The 20,282-nt window shown below is 44.2% G+C and overlaps 1 protein-coding gene and 1 long non-coding RNA gene across 2 annotated transcripts in view; one reads left to right on the forward strand and one right to left on the reverse strand.

Annotated features, from left to right (window-relative positions):
- Window positions 1-762: 762 nt before the first annotated feature.
- Window positions 763-6,447, reverse strand: LOC128418300 (uncharacterized). Its single transcript, XR_008331688.1, has 3 exons — window positions 5,931-6,447; window positions 3,535-3,593; window positions 763-849 (listed from the first exon to the last, which is right to left on the reverse strand). It is a non-coding gene; the product is annotated as an uncharacterized LOC128418300 (long non-coding RNA).
- A 7,031-nt stretch (window positions 6,448-13,478) lies between these two features.
- Window positions 13,479-20,282, forward strand: part of LOC128418999 (uncharacterized) — a 54,889-nt gene continuing 48,085 nt past the window's right edge. Inside the window, exons 1-4 of the mRNA XM_053399226.1 lie at window positions 13,479-13,624; window positions 16,199-16,394; window positions 18,115-18,234; window positions 19,502-19,552. Of these exons, the coding sequence (XP_053255201.1) occupies window positions 13,494-13,624; window positions 16,199-16,394; window positions 18,115-18,234; window positions 19,502-19,552 (498 nt within the window). The 5' untranslated portion in view covers window positions 13,479-13,493. The remainder of the gene's footprint in view (window positions 13,625-16,198; window positions 16,395-18,114; window positions 18,235-19,501; window positions 19,553-20,282) is intronic.

Genomic DNA, 20,282 nt, shown 5'->3' on the forward strand with positions numbered 1-20,282 from the left:
AAAATTAAATGAATAACAACCTTCGTGTTTGAAGCATAGGTTGGAGGGACTGCTTAGCAATTTTCCTTTCTGGCATTTTTTTCTGCTTCTAGAGCATCACTATTTTTTGGTGGTATTCAATCACATCCTGGTGAACTCAGGCTACACAATTAAAGCTGATAATTGGGGCTGTTCCAAAAGATTGGACTTTTTCTGATAAGAAAAGTCATTGGAAAATGGCACTGGAAAGTGTGAGACAATGCGTGGTGCGACATCGTCTAACCTCCCCGCAAACAAGTCAGCATAAATGCTTCTGAAATAGCTGGCGTCATCTAATCTCTCCACAAAGAGTAAACAGGAGTGTGTACACAGGACACCAGAGAGGACTGGACACTGTAGTGTGACCTTGAATGGCACAATCTCATGCTTTGTGCTTGACTTGTTGTGGCACACTTGTCACAGACTTTGGCCACCACTGAGCATAGGGCTTGTTCAATGGCAGATTTCCTGATGGATTCTCATGTGACCTGCTCTGGCCTGTGAAATTAAAAATGGTTTTTTGCTGTGTGTTTAATTGTCTTGTAGTACATCCCTGACTTGGCTGGTGCTCAGTAGTGGCACTAGTGCACAGGCTAAATCACTGCTTGACCTTCTGATGACCCTGTCAGTTCAAATCCCGCTTTGAGCTCCAGTCCTGATAATTGACGAAAACGGCAGATGAGGGACTAGTGTAGCCGATGATTCATGAATGGAATAAAATACTTAAATAAAACTCGCTTAATTAGAAATATTTGTCGATTTCTTAATCGTGAAGCTCTCTGAGCAGCGTACATGATGGAATTGTTCACAGAGCACAGCTAAAATCCACGGCTGTTAAAAGAAACAAACCCAAATAAACATAAACTATTAATAAAACGCAGCTAAAAATGAGTAGAACTTCTAATAAAACAAAATAAATATAGATAACTGAATTTTATGTGTGGGCAGGCTTGCTGAAAAAAACAAAACGGTTTTCTGCAGTCGTCTAAAGTAATAGAGTAAAGGCACCTGCCTAAGGCAAGGAGCTTCAAAAAGGATAACAGATGCAACAAACTCTGATACAGAACAATGAAATGCATACCTTGACTAAACTAATGAAAACACGTGGCAAAGGGAAAGGGGAAGTGTTCCAGGGAGAAAAGGCATTGCAAGGATTGCAGACAATGCTAGTCATGGAAATGTTTTGTCAGTTCTCGGCTCCGAGTAGGAGTGTGACAAATATCTTATTAATGCTAATCATGCATAGTCCTGACAATGCTTTGTTTATTTAACAAAAATGATATCCTGCCTTTCAGAGAGAGAGAAATCATCTTAAGACAACAAACAAATATATATATATAAACTAAGGATGCCTCCAGACTATCACTATTTTGCAGGAGGGAATCAAGCACATATTGGAAATTTAGGTTTGCAAAATTAAAAAGGATTGAAGTGCTCTGTCAATCTAGTGCAATGGAAGAACTTTATGTTATTACTTATTAAATTTGTATACAGTGGTACCTTGGTTTATGAACTTAATCCATTCCGGAAGTCCGTTCTTAAACAAAGCATTTTTAAACCAAGGCGTGGTTTCCCATAGCGGTGGGGACTCAATTTACAAATGGAACACACTCAACAGGAAGCGAAACATGTTCTTATTCCAAGGCAAAGTTCCCAAACCAAAACACCTACTTCCGGGTTTGCAGCGTTCTTAATCCAAGTTGTTCATTAACTAAGCTGTTCTTAAACCAAAGTACCACTGTACTGCCCTTCACCTGAAGATCACAGGGCGGTTCACAATGCAAATGCCTGGTTGAACAGAAACGTTTTTGCCGGCGCCTAAAGATGTATAATGAAGGTGCCAGGCACACATCCCTTGGTAAAGCATTCCACAATTGAGGAGCCACCACAGAAAAGGCCCATTCTTGTGCTGCCACCCTCTGCACCTCTCTGAACGGGGCACACTAAGAAGGGGCTCAGATGATGATCTCATGGTCCAGGTTGGATCATATGGAGAGAGGTGGTCCTTAAGGAATTGCAGTCCTGAGCCGTTTAAGGCTTTATAGGTCAAAACAAGCACTTTGAATTGTGCCCGGAAACTAATTGGCAGCCAGTGCTGTCAGGCCAGGATCGGTGTCATATGCCCAAACTATCTTGTCCTGGTAAACCACCTGGCCAACTCCTTCAGAGGGAGTGTAACCCCCTCAAGAGCTTGCAACCTCTCATCCATCCGGTCTAGGGAACCACCCACTAAGAGTGCCTCAGTTTTATCTGGATTGAGCTTCAGTTTGCTGGCTCTCATCCAGTCCATTACTGAGGCAAGACATCAATCCAGTACTGCCCCACCTGTGGATTTAAAGGAGAAGTAGAGCTGTGTGTCATCACCGTATTGCTGACAACATACTCTGGATAACCCCACTCAGCAATTTCATATAGATGTTGAACAGTATAGGGGATAAAATTGAATGCTGAGGAACCCCACACTGAAGGATCCACAGGGCCGAAGAGCACTTCTGAAGCATCATCCTCTTGGAATGGCCATCCAAGGAGGACCAGAACCACCACAAAGCTCACCAATTCAGACAGCTGTTCCAGAGGGTACCATGGTTGATGGGATCAAAAGCTGCTGAGAGGTTGAAGAAATGGAATGGAAGAAATGGAAGAAATGGTGAAATGCTCTATCCAATGAGACCAGAGCCCTGCAGGATTTAACTTCTTTCTGCAGGGCTTGTAAGACAGAGCTATTCACCTGGCTTTCAATTTGAACTTAGCCTGATCTTTTATTCCCCTTCCTTCCCTCCCCCTCCCCTTTTTATGAAGATTACCCGCTCTAGGATCCCACAGCTAATTCTCCCCTGGTCTCCTCGCTGGCCCAAATGGGACTAATTTAGCCAGCTAGCCCTAGTGATCATCTAATGTTTATTGGATGGATTTCCCCCCGAAATTGATTTTTGAATTCTGAATTTATTGTTATTCACGTTTTATACTGTATTTTATGCTTTTTTGTTGTTGTTGCATCAATTAAGTGTTTTAAATTTGTTGTTAGCTGCCCTGAGCCCGGTTTTCTGAACTGGGAAGGGCGGGGTATAAATAAAATAAAAAATAAAAAAATTAACAGCGGCACATTTCCCCTGTCTCTCTCCCAAAAGAGCTCCTCATACAGGCTGACCAAAGCAGTTTCTGTGCCGAAACCCCAATTGAAATGGATCTAGAAAATCTGTTTCCTCCAAGAGTCCCTAGACTTGGTCCAGGACTACCTGCTCAAGAACCTTGCCCAGGAAGGGGAGATTGGCTGCTTGAGGAGTGGTTTTGCCACAGGCTCCTTCAAGCGGGCAGGGACCCCCCCCTCTTGCAAGGCAATATTGAACACCTCCCTGGTTCAGCCAGCTGTCCCCTCTCTGCTAATTTGTATCAGCCAAGAGGGGCAAGGGTCCAGAATACAAGTAGTTGCCCTGACAGCTTGTCCACATTCTTGAGCTTTACTAGCTAAAACTCGCCCAACACAACAGGAATGGACACCCCTTGAGATTCATCTACCATTAATAGCAGAGTCAAGATCCCGGTAACAAGCTTCATTCAGCTGGTCCACAGCATACCTGTAAAAAAAATGCAATTAATAATCATGCACGATGTAGTACAGCAGTTGCTACAACAGGCCGAGAAGTCATTTAGTGATCCGCTAAGATGCTTAGCGGACGCGGGTAGCGCTCTGGGTTAAACCACAGAGCCTAGGACTTGCTGATCAGAAGGTCGGCGGTTCGAATCCCCACGACCGGGTGAGCTCCAGTTGCTCGGTCCTTGCTCCTGCCAACCTAGCAGTTCAAAAGCACGTCAAAGTGCAAGTAGATAAATAGGTACCGCTCTGGCGGGAAGGTAAACAGTGTTTCCGTGCGCTGCTCTGGTTCGCCAGAAGTGGCTTAGTCATGCTGGCCACATGACCCAGAAGCTGTATGCTGGCTCCTTTGGCCAATAAAGCAAGATGAGCGCTGCAACCCCCAGAGTCGGTCACGACTGGACCCAATGGTCAGGGGTCCCCCTTTAAGATGCTTAGCAACTTTAAAGTGGTTTATGAGGGGGGAAAGTTTGGGAATCACTGTGTTTAAAAAAGATAAAGGAATCACCATATCAGAGCAAAATAGATAGACAGCAACAGTTTTATATTTCTTTAAAAAGTCACAGCACTATTGTGCATGCTTCTTTCATGTGGCGAAGGCTTATTAACTGGTTGCCTACCTCACTAGACTGGAATATGTACATTGTTAATTAATATGGTTGGTATGAGTTGAAAACACAAATTTAAGCCGCTCCAGCCTACCACAACTGCTTTGTATTTCTTCCCAAGAGATGTTGGCCCAGGAAAAGTGATTGCTTTAACCCACATGGTGACACTCTGCATATCATTGTGATGATGATCTCACAGGCCCGTCAGTTCAGAATAAAAACAAACCTATCTGCTTGGAATTCAAAGGAAGTCAAAGCACCAGTGGAATCCTTAAGGGGGTGGAGAACTGGAGAGGAACTGCATCCCTAAGATGTAAACAACAAACAGCCCCCAGGTGTTGCAAAGACTAAGCTGGATGGATTCTGGCATAGTAAGGAGATCCTCTCACCGTTTCATCCTACTCGTGCTGTAAGATGTGGAGAGAAAGCTCTCCTTTGCATTCCACTGTGTGTGGGGTAGTCTCATTATGTGATGAAGCAAGAAAGAGCCCTCTCTGCAGTGGTGCTTTGCTGACACTTCCCATCATTTTGGTGCCAAGTTTTATTTATTCATTTATTTATTGCATGTACAGTGGTACCTCGGGTTACATACGCTTCAGGTTACATATGCTTCAGGTTACAGACTCCGCTAACCCAGAAATAGTACCTCGGGTTAAGAACTTTGCTTCAGGATGAGAACAGAAATTGTGCTCTGGCGGCACGGCAGCAGCAGGAGGCCCCGTTAGCTAAAGTGGTGCTTCAGGTTAAGAACAGTTTCAGGTTAAGAACAGACCTCAAGAATGAATTAAGTACTTAACCTGAGGTACCACTGTGTATCCCACCTTTTTCTCTAAGGAACTCAAGGTGGCGAACACTGGTCCTCTCCCTCCTCATTTAATCCCCAGAACAACCCTGTGAGGTAGGTTAGGCTGAGAGGCAGTGACTGGCCCAAAGGTCATCCAGTGACCTTCATGACCAAGGCGGGGGGGGGGGGTATTCAAACCCTGGTCTCCAACCACTACTCCACACTGGCTCTTATAAGTAAGAGATTTACTTATTTGCAAAGGCATTTTCATGGTATTATGTGTGTGTGTGTTCTTATTGTTTAAACTGGTTTTCAGTGGGTTTGTATTTTTGTTTTATGTGACTGCGTTCTGTATTTTGCACCCCATCCTCGCATCCGCTAAAGGACGGGCTATAAATATTCCTCATAAGTAAATAATTCATTGAATAAAACTGTTAGTCACCGAGGTGCCACAAGGATCCTTGACGAATGGAGTTGCCTCTCTGGAATTCATCCCAAAAGTAGTTTGTGACAGAGATTTAGTCGCTCATCTATGAACCTAAGCCACTTAGACTTCTAGCAGTCAGTGCAAGTCATCGTGAGCACTTCTAATGCTGCAATCAGTACTTTTTCCTAGGCAACCAGAATATGATAAATATTTATGGCAAACACTTGTTTCGGTGCCATGACTGTTAAAGTGGTACTGTATTAGTGTTTTACATTTATAGTGTGGATGTGATCAAAGCCAGCTTCTGGATACAGGCAGCAGATGGTTTGGATGAGGAAAGATCTTGGACTGCCCAGATAACCAGCAGAAAAGGAGGAGCCTGGTCCCTAATGAGTATTTCCTGTGCACAGAGTAAGATCTGCTCAGTCACCCACTGCCAAATGATTGTTGCCAGGTAGGCTGTCATTAACTATAGCATAGTCAGGCTGCGGACACACTAACCTGTCTGGAGCACAAAAATATAGTTCATCTCAGTCCGGAACTGTTCATGCCCATCTTCAACATGCTGCTTTCAATCAAAATTGATTCTGGATCCTGCCGTGCACAAGGGTGGGGTGTGATTAGTTGAAACACATTATAAACCCCTCCCCTTGTGATAGGATTAACCACTCCTCTTCCTCCCTGCACATGGCCCAGGTGAATGAGGAAGTGGTGACTGCAATCTTGGTTATTAGTCCACCCACAATGGAATTAGGCAAGTGTGGTTACACCCCCCCTCCTCAGTTGCTGGAACCATCTACAAACGGACACAATTTCCTACTTTACAATTGTATGATTATATGGCACTGCAGGGTAATGCAGAACCAACCTGCTTTATTCCCGGATTGAAACCAGTTTCTCAATAAGTGGTTTTCAGCGGGGCAAGGAGAAATGCAACGCACCTAGATTGTGTGTGGACTATGTAGAAAAAGCAACTAATTACAGCAGAACAGAATGTTTGCAAAACTAACTTATTTGTCATGCTACTAATAAAGTAGACATTTGGCCGCCATAGTGAAGCCCATCGCCCTATTGGACGTCAGCAAAAAAAGCTCTATGGCACAGGCTTCCATCTTGCAAAGTCAAAAACTATGGCATTTCAAAACATTCCCATCTTGGTCAGCAAACAGTTGTTGCAGTTTGGATTGGGGGATGAAGTGGACTGAACCAAGAGAAAAAAGGATTTAGAGGATCCCCAGTGTGCCAGTGAGAAAGCAAATTGGATTGTGGAGTTTTGTCTTGAAGCAGCTGCAGAGACCGATCCACAACTGGGGTGGCTCCAAAATGATTAAACCTGTGATTTTTCTTTTTCCTGAAGTAGCTGCTTAATCTGCAGGAACGGAGAACTCTGTGAAAACCCCAAGATGAAAACAACATACAGTAGGCCGCTGCCTAATGTGTGTGTGTGTTTGTATTTTTTTTTTTTTTTGTGGGGGGAGGCTGTTTACTTTTGCTACAGGGATTTTTCCTGCAAGTTTTAGCAGTGGTTTAAAAATGCTGTTGATCTGTGCTTTTTGCAGGTTGTTAAGTGGTGAGAAAGGGATGTGGGTGGCGCTGTGGGTTAAACTACAGAGCCTAGGACTTGCCGATCGGAAGGTCGGTGGTTCGAATCCCTGTGACGGGGTGAGCTCCTGTTGCTCGGTCCCTGCTCCTGCCAACCTAGCAATTCGAAAGCATGTCAAATTGCAAGTAGATAAATAGTTACCGCTCCGGCGGGAAGGTAAACGGCATTTCCGTGCCAGAAGCGGCTTAGTCATGCTGGCCACATGACCCGGAAGCTGTATGCCGGCTCCCTCAGCCAATAAAGCGAGATGAGTGCCACAACCCCAGATTCGGCCACGACTGGACCTAATGGTCAGGGGTCCCTTTACCTTTAAGTGATGAGAACTGTTTAATGGTTTTAAGAACATGGTGTGTGTGTCTCTCTGTGTGTTTAAAAGCCACCTTGTGCTGCAGTCACCCAAGGGGAAAAGAAATGATTGTGATGATTGTTTGGGTAACTGTGTGTTTGTTTGAAAGCGATGTGTGTGCTACAAGAATGAACAAAGGCCTTTGGGCGATACAGCTCTGCCACTGAGGTTTACATCCCGACTTAAACATGTCGGAAACACATTATCTTGTGCATGCCAAGGTGGGGTAACTGGGTAAGCTGGACTGGGATGTAGAAGTGACTGGGAGTGTGCACCATGGGGAACAAGGTGCCTTGAAGAGTTCACAAGGGACTGGATATTGTTAAACGGGAATAAGCTGTTGCTGTGTTAGGTTGGGATAAAAGTGATGTTGTGTTACAATATGTTTTTGATGATGTGTGTTCTAAATGCCTGTTGTAACTTTTCTGTTACTTTTGCATAGGGGAGCTGTGTGTGGTGCATCTCGGACAGATGTTTGGTTCCTGGGTGGGTGATGTTATGAGTTTGTGGGTAACAGGCACCCATAATTTCTGGGTTCGGTAGATGTTATAATTTAATCGATGGTTGGAGTATTGAAATAGGTTGCCAGGCGCTGGATTTAGCAAAGTGCTAAAATACAGGCCAAACCAGTTTTTCTGTGTGTGCAGGAAATTGCCTGGTGAAGGAACCATCAAGGAGAACAAAGGAAGGGAATAGGCAGAGCCATTAAGTCAACAAAGACAGGAAGGGAAGCTACCAGCAAAGCTAAAACTGTGTGCCAGCCAGCAGATGGGTTGAGTCTTGCACTGTGCTCTGGGTAGTTAGCAAAAGACTTAGGACAGATTTTTTTTGGGGGGGGGGCCAGTTTCAGGATTGGAGTTGGCCTGCTGTAAGTGGGAGGAAAAATAGTTGCATTTTGTAAATGTTTTGCGAGCTGGAGAAAGCGGGGTCAGAGCACAATGCAGGCTAGCAGTTTGAATCCAACTTTGCACCCACGGGAGAAACAGGACCTGCTTGGGGTGTCAAGCTCTGAATTCCTCCACCGTAGGCTCAGGTTGTATATATGTGTAAATAAACCATATGTCATAAAGACACCACAACAGTTGACTCTGTGCCTCATTTCCGAAGGAAACACAGACCTCGGATAAGCGCTTGGACCCCTGGAATCCCACTCCGCTTGGAGGCTGGGGTGGCGTGTAAAGTATGTTTTAACATTTTGATTCTTATTATTGTAAAGTGCTTCCTCTGCCCCAGCTGCAACAAAACATGACTGTCCAGCATCCCTCTCTACAGCCAGACCAGGCACTGTAACCTTCCAACACTTTGACTTCACCCCCAAAGGCACTCCTCCATGGTCTCCCAAAAAGACGGATGCCAGCCAACGTGCTTTGATGTGCTTTATAGTAAGCATTCTAGAAACTGATGAATATATAGTGCAAAATAAAATATACAGCTGTTGTTATTCCTCTTCCCCCAGCTGCATTGGCTGCTTATCTGCTTCCAAGTACAGGTCAATGAACCTGCCTTGACCCATAACGCCTGAAATTGGTTGGGGGGCCAGGTAATCTGGAGGACTCTGGTGGAATCTAAGGTAAAGGTAAAGGGACCCCTGACCATTAGGTCCAGTCGTGGCCGAATCTGGGGTTGCAGCGTTCATCTTGCTTTATTGGCCGAGGGAGCAGGCGTACAGCTTATGGATCATGTGGCCGGCATGACTAAGCCACTTCTGCCGAACCAGAGCAGCGCACGGAAACGCCATTTACCTTCCCGCCGGAGCAGTACCTATTTATCTACTTGCACTTTGATGTGCTTTTGAACTGCTAGGTGGGCAGGAGCAGGGACCAACCAATGGGAGCTAACCCCATTGCAGGGATTCGAACCGCCGACCTTCTGATCAGCAAGTCCTAGGCTCTGTGGTTTAACCCACAGCGCCACCTGCGTCCCTCTGGTGGAATCTACACACACATATAAAAAAGGCTGTGAAAATGCTTTTTAAAAAAAATGTTCTGAAAAATACATTGAATTTGCCATAGCTCAATGTCGCCATCTAGTTTCACATCTGTATATTGCACTTTACAACACACTTTAAAACAGGCATCCCCAAACTCGGCCCTCCAGCTTTTTGGGGACTACAACTCCCATCATCCCTAGCTAACAGGACCAGTGGTCAGGGATGATGGGAATTGTAGTCCCAAAACATAGGAGGGCTGAGTTTGAGGATGCCTGCTTTAAAAGTTTTATTTGCAGCTGTATAACTAAGTCCTCTTCCCCTCCATATAATCCTTCCCGAGAATCAAGATCTTCGACAGAGGCCTTTCTTGCCTTCCTTCCAGGTATCCAAAAGATGGCAATGTTTAATATGCTATTTTCTATGCCCCCCTCAGTCCTTTGATGGCCACCAACTTGAATGACTTTAAAAGAGAATTAGGCAAATTCATTGAGATAATGCTGTCAGTGGCCACCAACTCTGATGGTTATGTTCTACCCGTAAGGTGATCATTCGCTGTTTGCCATTAGGAGGTTGGCTTAATTTTTTCCTTTTTCATCAGGTCTTTTGGCTCTCATACTTATTTGGGCTGCTGTGAGTTCTGTTGTTTTCTATCACTTGCTTACATTGTTATACTGGATTGAGTGTATACCACTCTGATCTCCTTAGGGAGGTAGAACAAGATAAGGATTATTTTATATAAATAAAGATCTAGGGATTTGTAGGCTGAAGAACTGGACTTTACAGATTCTTAATGTTTGCCTGACAAGTTGCTGTCCACACACCTCGAGCTGAAAACAGTCATCCATTAGAAGAGGCAGATTTTACCATGCTGTTATAATCAGCTGTGAGCATGTGGTAACTTTTGCGTGTTCAGACCCAGAAACCTCCCCCCTAAATAAATTCACACTTGACTCAAAATTTTGGTTTGGTTTTTGGCAGAATTTAGGCCACAACTTTATTGATTACAGAAAGTGACTGGTGGCATAGGCTCTGGTTCGACTAGCTCCCTGCCATGCAGGTAGCGCTGACCAAGGGCACCAGCATAGGTCAGCCAAGGATGAACACCTGGATAAGCAGAAAGCCGGGCACAGGCTAACTCCGCCACCCAAATGTCCCCCGGGACTCAGGCACGGGCACAATCCCCTCTCAGGGGTTGACCAAACCATCGAGTCCCTGGATTCCTTTAACTGAATACTCTTTACATAGGAATGGTGAGAGCATTCTCCCATCCCTATCACCTGAACCAGAGCTTATCCGCAACCTAACAAGTTGTGACGATTTGCTAGGCGGCAGGCGAAACCTAAATGGCAACAGTCAATCAGCCAGGTGGGGAAAATTCCTGCTGTCCCCCTGTCCCAACGACAGATGACACACGACGGCACAGCAAGGTCAAGCACAACAAGCCCCAAAAGTAGAGGAGAGGTGGGTGGGTGTTCCGAATACACGCGCCAAAAGAGGAAGCTCTGGGTCACGTGCATGGGCATAAATAGGTCCCTCAAACTGTTTAGACTGCGTCCCATTGGCCAGATTGTACCCAGCTTCGAGGGACCTACCAATCGGGTGTTATGGCTAACCAATTGTACCCACCCACAACACAGGTTGTCCAGGTCTCACCGCAATACGTGCCCTCTTTAAGGGAGGACCCAATTTGTCTCACACAGGCGTTTGGATGGGCAAATCTGTCAATTTTGATTTCTCTCAGTTTCTCACATTTCCAGTCAGACATTTCCACATCAGTTTGTGACTTAAAAAAAAAGTCCTCATGAATATCCGTCCACATCTTAGTGCTTAGTCCGAATACACACCTTTTTTTCTATGCAAAATATACATATTTTTACAAACCAGTTTCCCCTAATAGAATGCATTTTGTATGTTATTGTGCATTTTATGTGCACCTTTACATCAGTACCTGCATTTTTTTAGCACATTACTTGGTTGGAGAACTGCATTGCAAAATTCAGAGAAGTCCAAATTTCAAAGGATGGCTGTGTTTCAGATCATGTATTGACTCAAAAAGTACGAAGTTCACCTTCAGATACAAACTAAACAGAATTCTACACACACCCAATCCCTAAACAGAACTTTCTCATATGAGCTAACAGATAGTAAACCTTTGCCTGCTTCTGTATTTCAGTGCAGAGTGCTTTAATGGCTGCAGAAGAGGGAAAAATTCAACAGATAACCCTTCTCTCCTCCCCTGGCTGCACCTTCATGTTGTAAAAAAATGTATCGTGCCAGAAAAATATGCGGTAACTGGTGTTGTTGGAGCAGGTTCATTGCTATCTCTTGGGTCCCTGATAATAGCTTTATTCCCATTTGATAAAAGAACGAACAGCGGCCAGTTTTGTATCCCGCCTACTTTTCTGAGGAAACGAAACTTAATTCTGCTTTGGCAAGCTTTTCCTTTTCCTTCAGAAGGGCATAGAAAGAGAAGGACCAGGTGCTGAGATCCAGGAAGCTCCAAGATGGCTTTGCAGCCTATTTTAAACCCGGTGAGTGTGGAGAGTGTGTGTAAGAGGGGAAAGCTTGATAAGGTGGTGGTCAGGAAGGCGGCATAGACATTTTCAAAGAGGTTGTGTCTCTCCTAAGGATGAACTAGCAGGGAGATCTGACTAGCCCTTCCCTGTCTCCTTGCAGCAAGCTTTCTATGTGCATCCTTACAGCTAGGATTGAGCTGCTGCAAGGATAATTGAGTTACAGAAAACCCCCAGAGAAAATGCAGAAGCTGATAAGGCTTTTCTTGGCAGGGAGATAAGTAAGGGGGAAAGCTCAGCTCCTCAATTTCTCTGGATTCCTCTGGACTGACACTGTTTTGTGGGAGAGATTCAAGTGTGTACCTGAACTTTAGGTTTGCACAGTTAAAGTGGACTGAAGGGCTCTGTTACCCTAGTGCAATAAATCTGCTTAACAAAGAAGAGCCCTTTTTGTGGTTTGGAAATGCATTGAAAAGTATGCGGGGAACGAAGTAGCAGCGAGAAGACATGTAAGCTTCCCGCAAGCAAATTGGGATGGGTGCTCATTGTAGTATAAACAAATTGGAACAAATGCTCAGTAAAAACCGGACATCGCCTAAGCTTCGTGTTAGCTCTGTGGAAGTGTATCAGGATAAATGCTGAATAACCTTAGCTATGTTACCTCAACCAAAAGGCATGGTAAGAAAAAAGCAAGACAAAATTTAACGTGGTTGTGACTCTTTGCTGCCTTCCAGTCAATGCAATCTAAGTTGCCCCTGAGGTCCCTCACTCCTTGTGCACTACCAAATTTGAGTCAAATCTTTGCCCAGAATGTCCCCACCACCAAGTTTGGGGCCTTAAGCTAAAAATGTGTATTTTGAAAACAGGACTTTTAAGACCATTTCCATTGTTTATCACACCAATGATATTCAGAGATATGTAACGCCTGAGGAGATTATACTTGAGTTTGGGGAATAGGGACCCAGCAGATGACCACCTTTTTCTTTTCTTTTCTCTGCCCCACAGAGCGTTCCCTTTACTGGCCCCATTTTTGGGGGTCTGACTGAGGGGAAGATGATTGTAATCCAAGGCCAAGTCCGGGTTTCTGTGAAAAGGTTTGTCCTGCTTCCGCTTGTGCCCTTTTGAGAATTATCCCACCTCATCAATACCTTCCCCTCACATTTGATTCTCTGTTTTTACAGTCTTTCCGTCTCCTTCCTCTTCACTGACTTTCCCCTGCTCTCCCAAATTCCAGAGAGTGCCTCTTTTGCATTTAACGTGACGTTGCTCTGTAAGGAACAGCCCTAGCATTGGGCAGAGTAAATTGGTTGCCTCAGGTGGCTGAAATTTTGGGTGTCGGCAAGACAAGGCATTAAATCACCTCTTATTTACTTTTATATTTATTGAGATTTTTACTCCCGGGGAGATGTGAGATTTCCTGCCTCAGGCGCCATAATAACTTGCCCAGCCCTAGGTAACTTTCATGTTGACATTAGAGGAGGTGTCATTTGCATTGTGCCTCAGGGGACAAAATATATTTGTGTGAACAAGGAACCAGGAGAAACAACAACATGGGCAGTGTTTTCCTTTTGGAATAGTTTCCAGAACGATTAAAGCCACAACTCCATCCAGCCTTTACTATCGCTATTTTTAGCTCTTCACCACAAGTGAATAAACTTCACCGCCCATACTGATGTGGTCTACCCCCGAACTTGGAGGGTTTGACATCAAGCCCTACCCTGTTACCAGTATTCTTGATTTTAAGAATATCTGTAGAAATATTACAATTTACCAGTATTTAGCCACAAACGGGGTTGGTTCCAGGTACTAATGCCCAGGCAACAACATATAGTTTTCCCCACTTAGATGACACCACAAATAAGAGGAGACAGATTTGCCCAAAATGTGCAGAAATCTTGGGTTGTACCTAATGCTAGTTCTCCTCAGAGTTAGACTCATTAAAACTAATGGACAAGGCTAACGTAGGTTCACTATTTTAAGTGGGTCTCCTCCGAGTATAACTAAGTTAGAGAAATCTGTGTACCATAATTTTATTTTAAAAAGACCAATACATCTGCTCTCATTATAGTGGGGAAGACTGTGAGCAGGTGAGCTGTGTGCCTACGTACTCCCAGGTGCTCATTGCTGATGGGCCCCTGCAAAGTCTCCTTACTGGCTGTTTTTAATCATTGATTAATTAATTAAACTTATTAGTAGCGCGCGCACACACACACAACCCAGACAGCTTACAAAAATAAATAGATAACACATACATTAAAACCAGCATAAAGCAAAACAGAAAAAGCTAAAACTCATTAGTATTTTAAAAAGGCATGGCTAAAGCATTCTTCTAATCTAATGTTTTAGGCCACGGGTAATTCAAAGCCACAGGTCTGGTGATAAGAAATGTTTTTTTGCCTGGTGCCTATAAGTAAGTAATGATGGCACCAGGTGAGCCTCCCTGAGGAGAGCATTCTACAAATGGGGAGCCATCACTGAAAAGGCCTTTAAACAGGGTTTAGACCAGAAATCCCTTCAAAAAAGAGGACTGTCTTCTGTTAAGAAGGGCATCCTACCTGCTGGAAGAGCAGCAGGATTAAGGATTTAGGGCTCATTCCAGTCAACACTTCAAAATACCCATAGGCCACCTTGTTTGGTGCTGGTTCTGTATATAGCATAGCTCATGGTACTTGACGCTAATTTCTGTGGAGAAATTATATCCCTTTGATATTTTTAAAAGAAGCAACAATTTACCAGTTGCTTGAAAACCAGCCCCTAGTAATGGGGTGCTGTTCTTATACAGACACATGAGGTAAATTACCACAAAACCACCTGAAGAACATTCCATGGCTGCCAATATGGCAGCTCCCCCACTTACATCTTTGCCCATTACTGGTGGTAAATGGGAGTGAGGATGCTGCCATAAGCAACCATAGAATAAGAACTGGTAAAGTTTTTATTTTATTTTAAAGAAGAATCATTCAAAAAAGCCTTTCTTGTGTGAGGGAGATACTGATCTGAGGGTGCTGTTGAGAGGCTTGTTTTGCAGCATTATATAATGAAATTGTTGTTGGGTTTTTGTTTGTTTTTTAAACAAAGTTTTATGACTTTAATCTAAAGAAGCAGGAAACTAGTTCCTGGTACCAAAGAGGTCACACAACGAGCCGCTTTTGAAACTGTAGGAAGTCTCAGAAATGGTTTATGTCATGAGGCAGCTTGGGGAGAAGATCTATTAAAAAGGCAGAAACCACATTAAGTTTCTCCATCCCTTCAAGTGTGTCAAAAGTAGCTATTTGGGGATCCCAGCCTAAATGGCTATTTTAAAATTTATTCTTATTTTATTTTAATATTGTGAGCCATGTTGAGGGTCTGCACTAGGCCAAAAGGAACTTCACACAAACAAACAAAATAGGGTGGGCAGGAGCAAAAGTGGTCAGGGTCCCTGTACCTTCAATAGGTATATAGAATATGGAACTTTTCTCACCCAAGCATGACAAATCGCACAACATATGCACAGTTATTAAAACAAAGCCCTGTAATTCATTTTGCATGTGGCTATATATATTGTTAATCACTCAGAATGGTAGGGGTGGCTTGAAGTGGCATACTTTTGGTTTTTTTGGCAAATATTTTTATTGACTGGCTTTCTGAACATACAATTAACAAACATTATCCTAAAACAGAAGCATGGTGCTTCTGCGTGAAGTCCAGTAGATTAACTTAAAGAGTCTCTCCATGGGTTGATGGAGGAATTATCGTGTGACTAAGCTCTGTTAACATATGAAATGAAACAAAACTATGTCAGTCATTTTTTAAAAAAATATAGCCTTCAATCTTCCCGTTAACTTTTCAACTAAATCAATTTGCCATATGTTTGCATACCACCTGGATAATGTTAATCCTAGAGTAGTTTTACCAGTACTTATCAGCCGTTGAGCCGCCACCATTAAAAGTGTAAGGAACACCAGGATTTTTATTATCAAATATAGACAACGATGCTAGTTGAGGAATACAACTTTTTTGCCAGTCTCTTCAAATATATATATATTTTTGGTCCACCATACGTTTAAAGCACCCTCAAAGAACCTCCTGGGAACTGTAGTTTGTTATGGGTGCTGGGAATTCTAGGTCCTTGAGGGGTAAACTACAGTTCCCAATGTTCTTGCGGGAGAGGACTGTGCTTTAAAGGGATGATGTGTACGCAGCCTAAAGCTCATTAACAACACAATCTTTTATGCACCTCCATGGCTCCTGCTCTTTCCGAATCACCCCTTTCCCCTACTCTCCCCTCCATTTCATCTCTTCAGTTCTTTCCCTGCAGGTGTGGTCATGGTCAACCAGCCCACCTGCCCATCTCTTCCCGCTGAGCTTCAGCCCAACCATCCCCTCACATTTCAGATTCTCGGTCAATCTAGTGTGCGGCAACGGCAACATCGCCTTCCACTTCAACCCCCGTTTCGACGAAGGCCGAGTCGTCGTGTGCAACACTCAGCAAGGCGGCCGCTGGGGAGCTGAGGAGCGGGCCTACAACATGCCTTTCCAGCCAAATATTTATTTTGAGATGATCATCAACGTCAAGAGCCACTGCTATCAGGTGAGGAGGCTGGAGAAGCTGCTCCGGCTCGCTGTCTACCATGCAGCCCCTTCATGTCTTGCAGGGGAAGGACTTGATAATTTGCAAGTGCAAGATTTATCTCCAGCATGGACTCCGACTCGGCTTTATGTGTAGGCCGGTGGAAGCTTGGCCCCATAGTGGTGCAGCAATAGAGCTGCTAGCACATTTGCAAAGCTAAGCAGGGTCGGGTATGGTTTCATATTGGATGGGGAGCCTCGTGTTGCAATTCTTGCTTTGCAGGGGGTTGGAGTAGATGACCCTCGGGGTCCCTTCCAACTCTACAGTTCTATGATTCTGTAAGAGATATGCTTCTCCATTCCTTCCCCTCCCGCCGCATTCCCGTTAGAGATGCGGCTTGGCTGACAAGAACCATTTGGCAGAGGATGATGATAGTGAAGAAGAAATATATAAAGGCTGTATAAGAGCTGTGCAGGCTGGCTCGGTGTTGCAATGAGTTCTCATGAGGACTTAAAACAGAAATGAGCAGACCGATATGCAAATTGTGGAGAAATGAATTTAGGACTAGAAGAATTAGGAACCTGCAGAAACTTGAATGGATTTATCTGCCCATCCCTAACCACAGTAAGCGTGTCTGGGAAGTGAAGTGTTTAGGGGGTTCTGTGCATACTTTCATGCTGAGGGGTGTGGCGCTTGTACAAGTGTGGGCACAGCCTTCCGTTTCAGGAGGGCCAGGCTTCTGAAAATACAGAAGAAATGCTTCACCTGTGAGTTCTTCTGAATGGGTTGCCTCACAAGTCCCCTTTGTTTGATAGCTGCTACCACCTAGTGGGTGAAGTAGAACAAGGGTGGAATTCTATTCCAAGAAGAAGGTAAACCGCCACAGATCATATGAGGCATCCAGTACAATGCACCAAACTCTCTCTCTATGAGCTGTCATTCAGCTTTAAGCAGCTAGGCCAAGAGAGAACCCAAACAAACATAGGACATCAATCAATCCAAGGCATTATGGAGATTGCTGTAGTCTGTATAATCATGTACGGGGGTGTATTTATGCTTATAATAATTTTATTCAAACAACCTTTAAGAAATAAACTTGACAGTGGATTTTCTAAATGTTTCTATTTATTAAATCTTGAAACCATAAGAGGAGGGGGGCCATGTGAGCACCACCAAAAAAGGAGACACAGATTTGCATAACGTTTGCGCCTGCCATTTTTCTATCGATCTGAATGGAAATATAATCCATCTCGTCATAGTGGGGAGGGCAGGGGCAGTGTGTCGCGTTGTGTCACCCGAGGTGAAGTGGGAAGGTGCTGCGCTGCCATGCTACACCTCTTCCTCCTCCTTTACCTGGGTTGCCCATGAAGTGGCAGCAGCATCAGTGGGTTCCGGCGAGGCAAAATGTCACAAAATCTTGCCTCGTCTCAAAGGGACTCGCCTAACCAGTTCCTCAACCTCCTCCAAACTCATAACAATAAAGTTAAATGCTAAGAGTTACTTATATCCAATTGTAGTTCTACACAGAGTAGACAACTGAAATTAATGGACATGAGAGTCAGTTTAGTTCCATCAATTTCAATGAGTCTACTCTGATTATAATCTAGTTCAACTCACTGACTCCAACACCTTAACTAGGTTGTCCCTCCAAGTTCCACCCCCGGATTAGGAGCCCACAAAGCACAAATTCTGCCTCTTGTTTCCCAAGAACTAATCTCACCTCCTCCTTCCATTATTCTAGGTATCCGTCAATGGCAACCACTTCCTGGAGTACAGACACCGCCTTCCTTTCCATGAGGTCCAGACATTGCAGATCAACGGAGATGTCTCTTTGAACTGCATCAGCTTTGCTGGCACTAATGTGAGTTGCACAGTTTCACCTCTTACACCTTCTCCAATTTCAGCTTACCATGGTGGATCATGTACCTTGTAATGTGGGTAGCAGCCATTTGCAAATCAAAGGAGAACACTTAGAAATGTGTCAGTCAATTTTTAAAATGAGGTGCTGGCAACTGGTGACATATGGAGTCGGAAGAGACAAAACATTTGTGGTTGCAGTTCTCATGCGAGCTTGAACACTAGAAACAAGATGCAGTGAATTTGTATGAACAACTTACCCTTCTTGGGGCGCAGTCCTGGGGAGGGATGCTGCAGACCTCCCTCTGTGCCAGAGAGGGTGGTTTGCAGACAGACTCTTCTTCCTCGTGGTGGCAGAAAACTTAAGTGCCATCGGTGCTGTGCTCTGCCATTGCTACACCAGCGGTGGCAAGACCAACAATGAACTGTGTTGTGCCATGCCAAGCCTCTGTCAGAGGAGGCTGTGGGTGTACAGGATCCCAAGCCTCCTTGTGACCCCAAATAAACCTTCAACTGCATTGCCTGGCATAAGCTTTTGGGACTTGGCAGAATTTGACAGAATTCCACACACACACGTTGTGTCCCATTAGGATTGTTCTGTAAGTTATTTTTTGAAACGTACTTGCCGTGCGTCTTTGCCAGTTCTTGAAATTGATTTCTCAGTACCCACAAATATTTGAAACAGAAGATTTTGCTTTATATCACAAGGTGACCAGCAGGGTTAAGATTCTTCTTGATTAGCCTTTGCCTGATACGTGAAGTATAAGAAAGTAGGCAGCAGGCAGACCTATCAGAGAATGCATTCCATAAATAAGGTACCACCACCAATAATGCTAAGTTTCAAATTTTCAAATATCAGGTAAGAGAACTGTGAGAGGCATGTCTGAGGATTCTACCAGAAGTCTCATGGCCCTGTTACCCAAGGTGCTGCCAGCTGGAGTAAGCAGAATGGGCCAAGCTGGATATGTGATCTGACTTAGTACAAAGTGGCTTTGTGTGCTCATACTTAATCTTAAGAGGGCATAAGAAATGCAAACTTGCTTCGGAAGCAAACAAATAAAAAAGGATTTTTTTTTTGCTTTGGAAGCCAATAATGTTATTTACTCATTCATATATTTACTAATGGGTGTATCACTTTAAGGTGGCAGTTGATGGCTTTTGGATCAAATTGGGAAAAGAGACAGTGCCAGAAGGGCAAGTTGTGTTGTTGTTTGTTTTGTTTTTTAAATAAAAAAATAGTTATTTCCAAATGTATTTTTATTGTGTTTCAGCCTCCACCCCCATACACCCCTCCTGCTTACAATGTTGTGACAGCCACCACAGTAAGTAGAAACCCTTAGTTTGTTTGCATCTCTTTGCTTTGCAAATCTAGTGGGGGGGGGGCGGGCTGGTTGGGATTGATTAGTACTGGTTATTTATGTAGCAGTTTCAATGCACAAAGTGCTTTACAGAGGTACCTCTAGTTATGAACTTAATTCGTTCCGGAGGTCCGTTTTTAACCTGAAACTGTTCTTAACTAGAAGTGTGCTTTCGCTTTCTTGCTGCCACTGCACTGGCGGCACATGATTTCCGTTCTCATCCTGGGGCAAAGTTCTCAACTCGAGGTAACTCTTCCAGGTTAGCGGAGTTTGTAACCTGAACCGTTTGTAACCTGAGGCGTTTGTAACTCGAGGTACCACTGTACTACATTCACCTTCATAACTCCTTGCAAAGTAGGCCACTAGTTTTCCCATTTTCTGGGTTGGAACGGAGAAATAAGTGACTTATTCAAGGTCACCCTCTGAAGACCTAGTCACATGGCTGTTGAGCACATGGTGCACTGGGGGAAAATAGCTGAGAATCCTGTTTGTGTTCACATTGAACCTTTACCTCCCTAATTCTTGGAAGCCAATCACAGAATCACTGTTAGAGGAGCCTTGTAGACTAGGAGAACCTCTGCCCCGCCCCCCGATATTGCTGAACTGCAACTCCCAAGCAAATGTGGCCAGAAATTATGGAAGTTATAGTTCAGCAACATCTGGAGGACCAAAGGTTCCCCACACCTGTTGTGCA

The sequence above is a fragment of the Podarcis raffonei genome, chromosome 8 (assembly GCF_027172205.1).
Source record: "Podarcis raffonei isolate rPodRaf1 chromosome 8, rPodRaf1.pri, whole genome shotgun sequence".
NCBI lineage: Eukaryota > Metazoa > Chordata > Lepidosauria > Squamata > Lacertidae > Podarcis > Podarcis raffonei.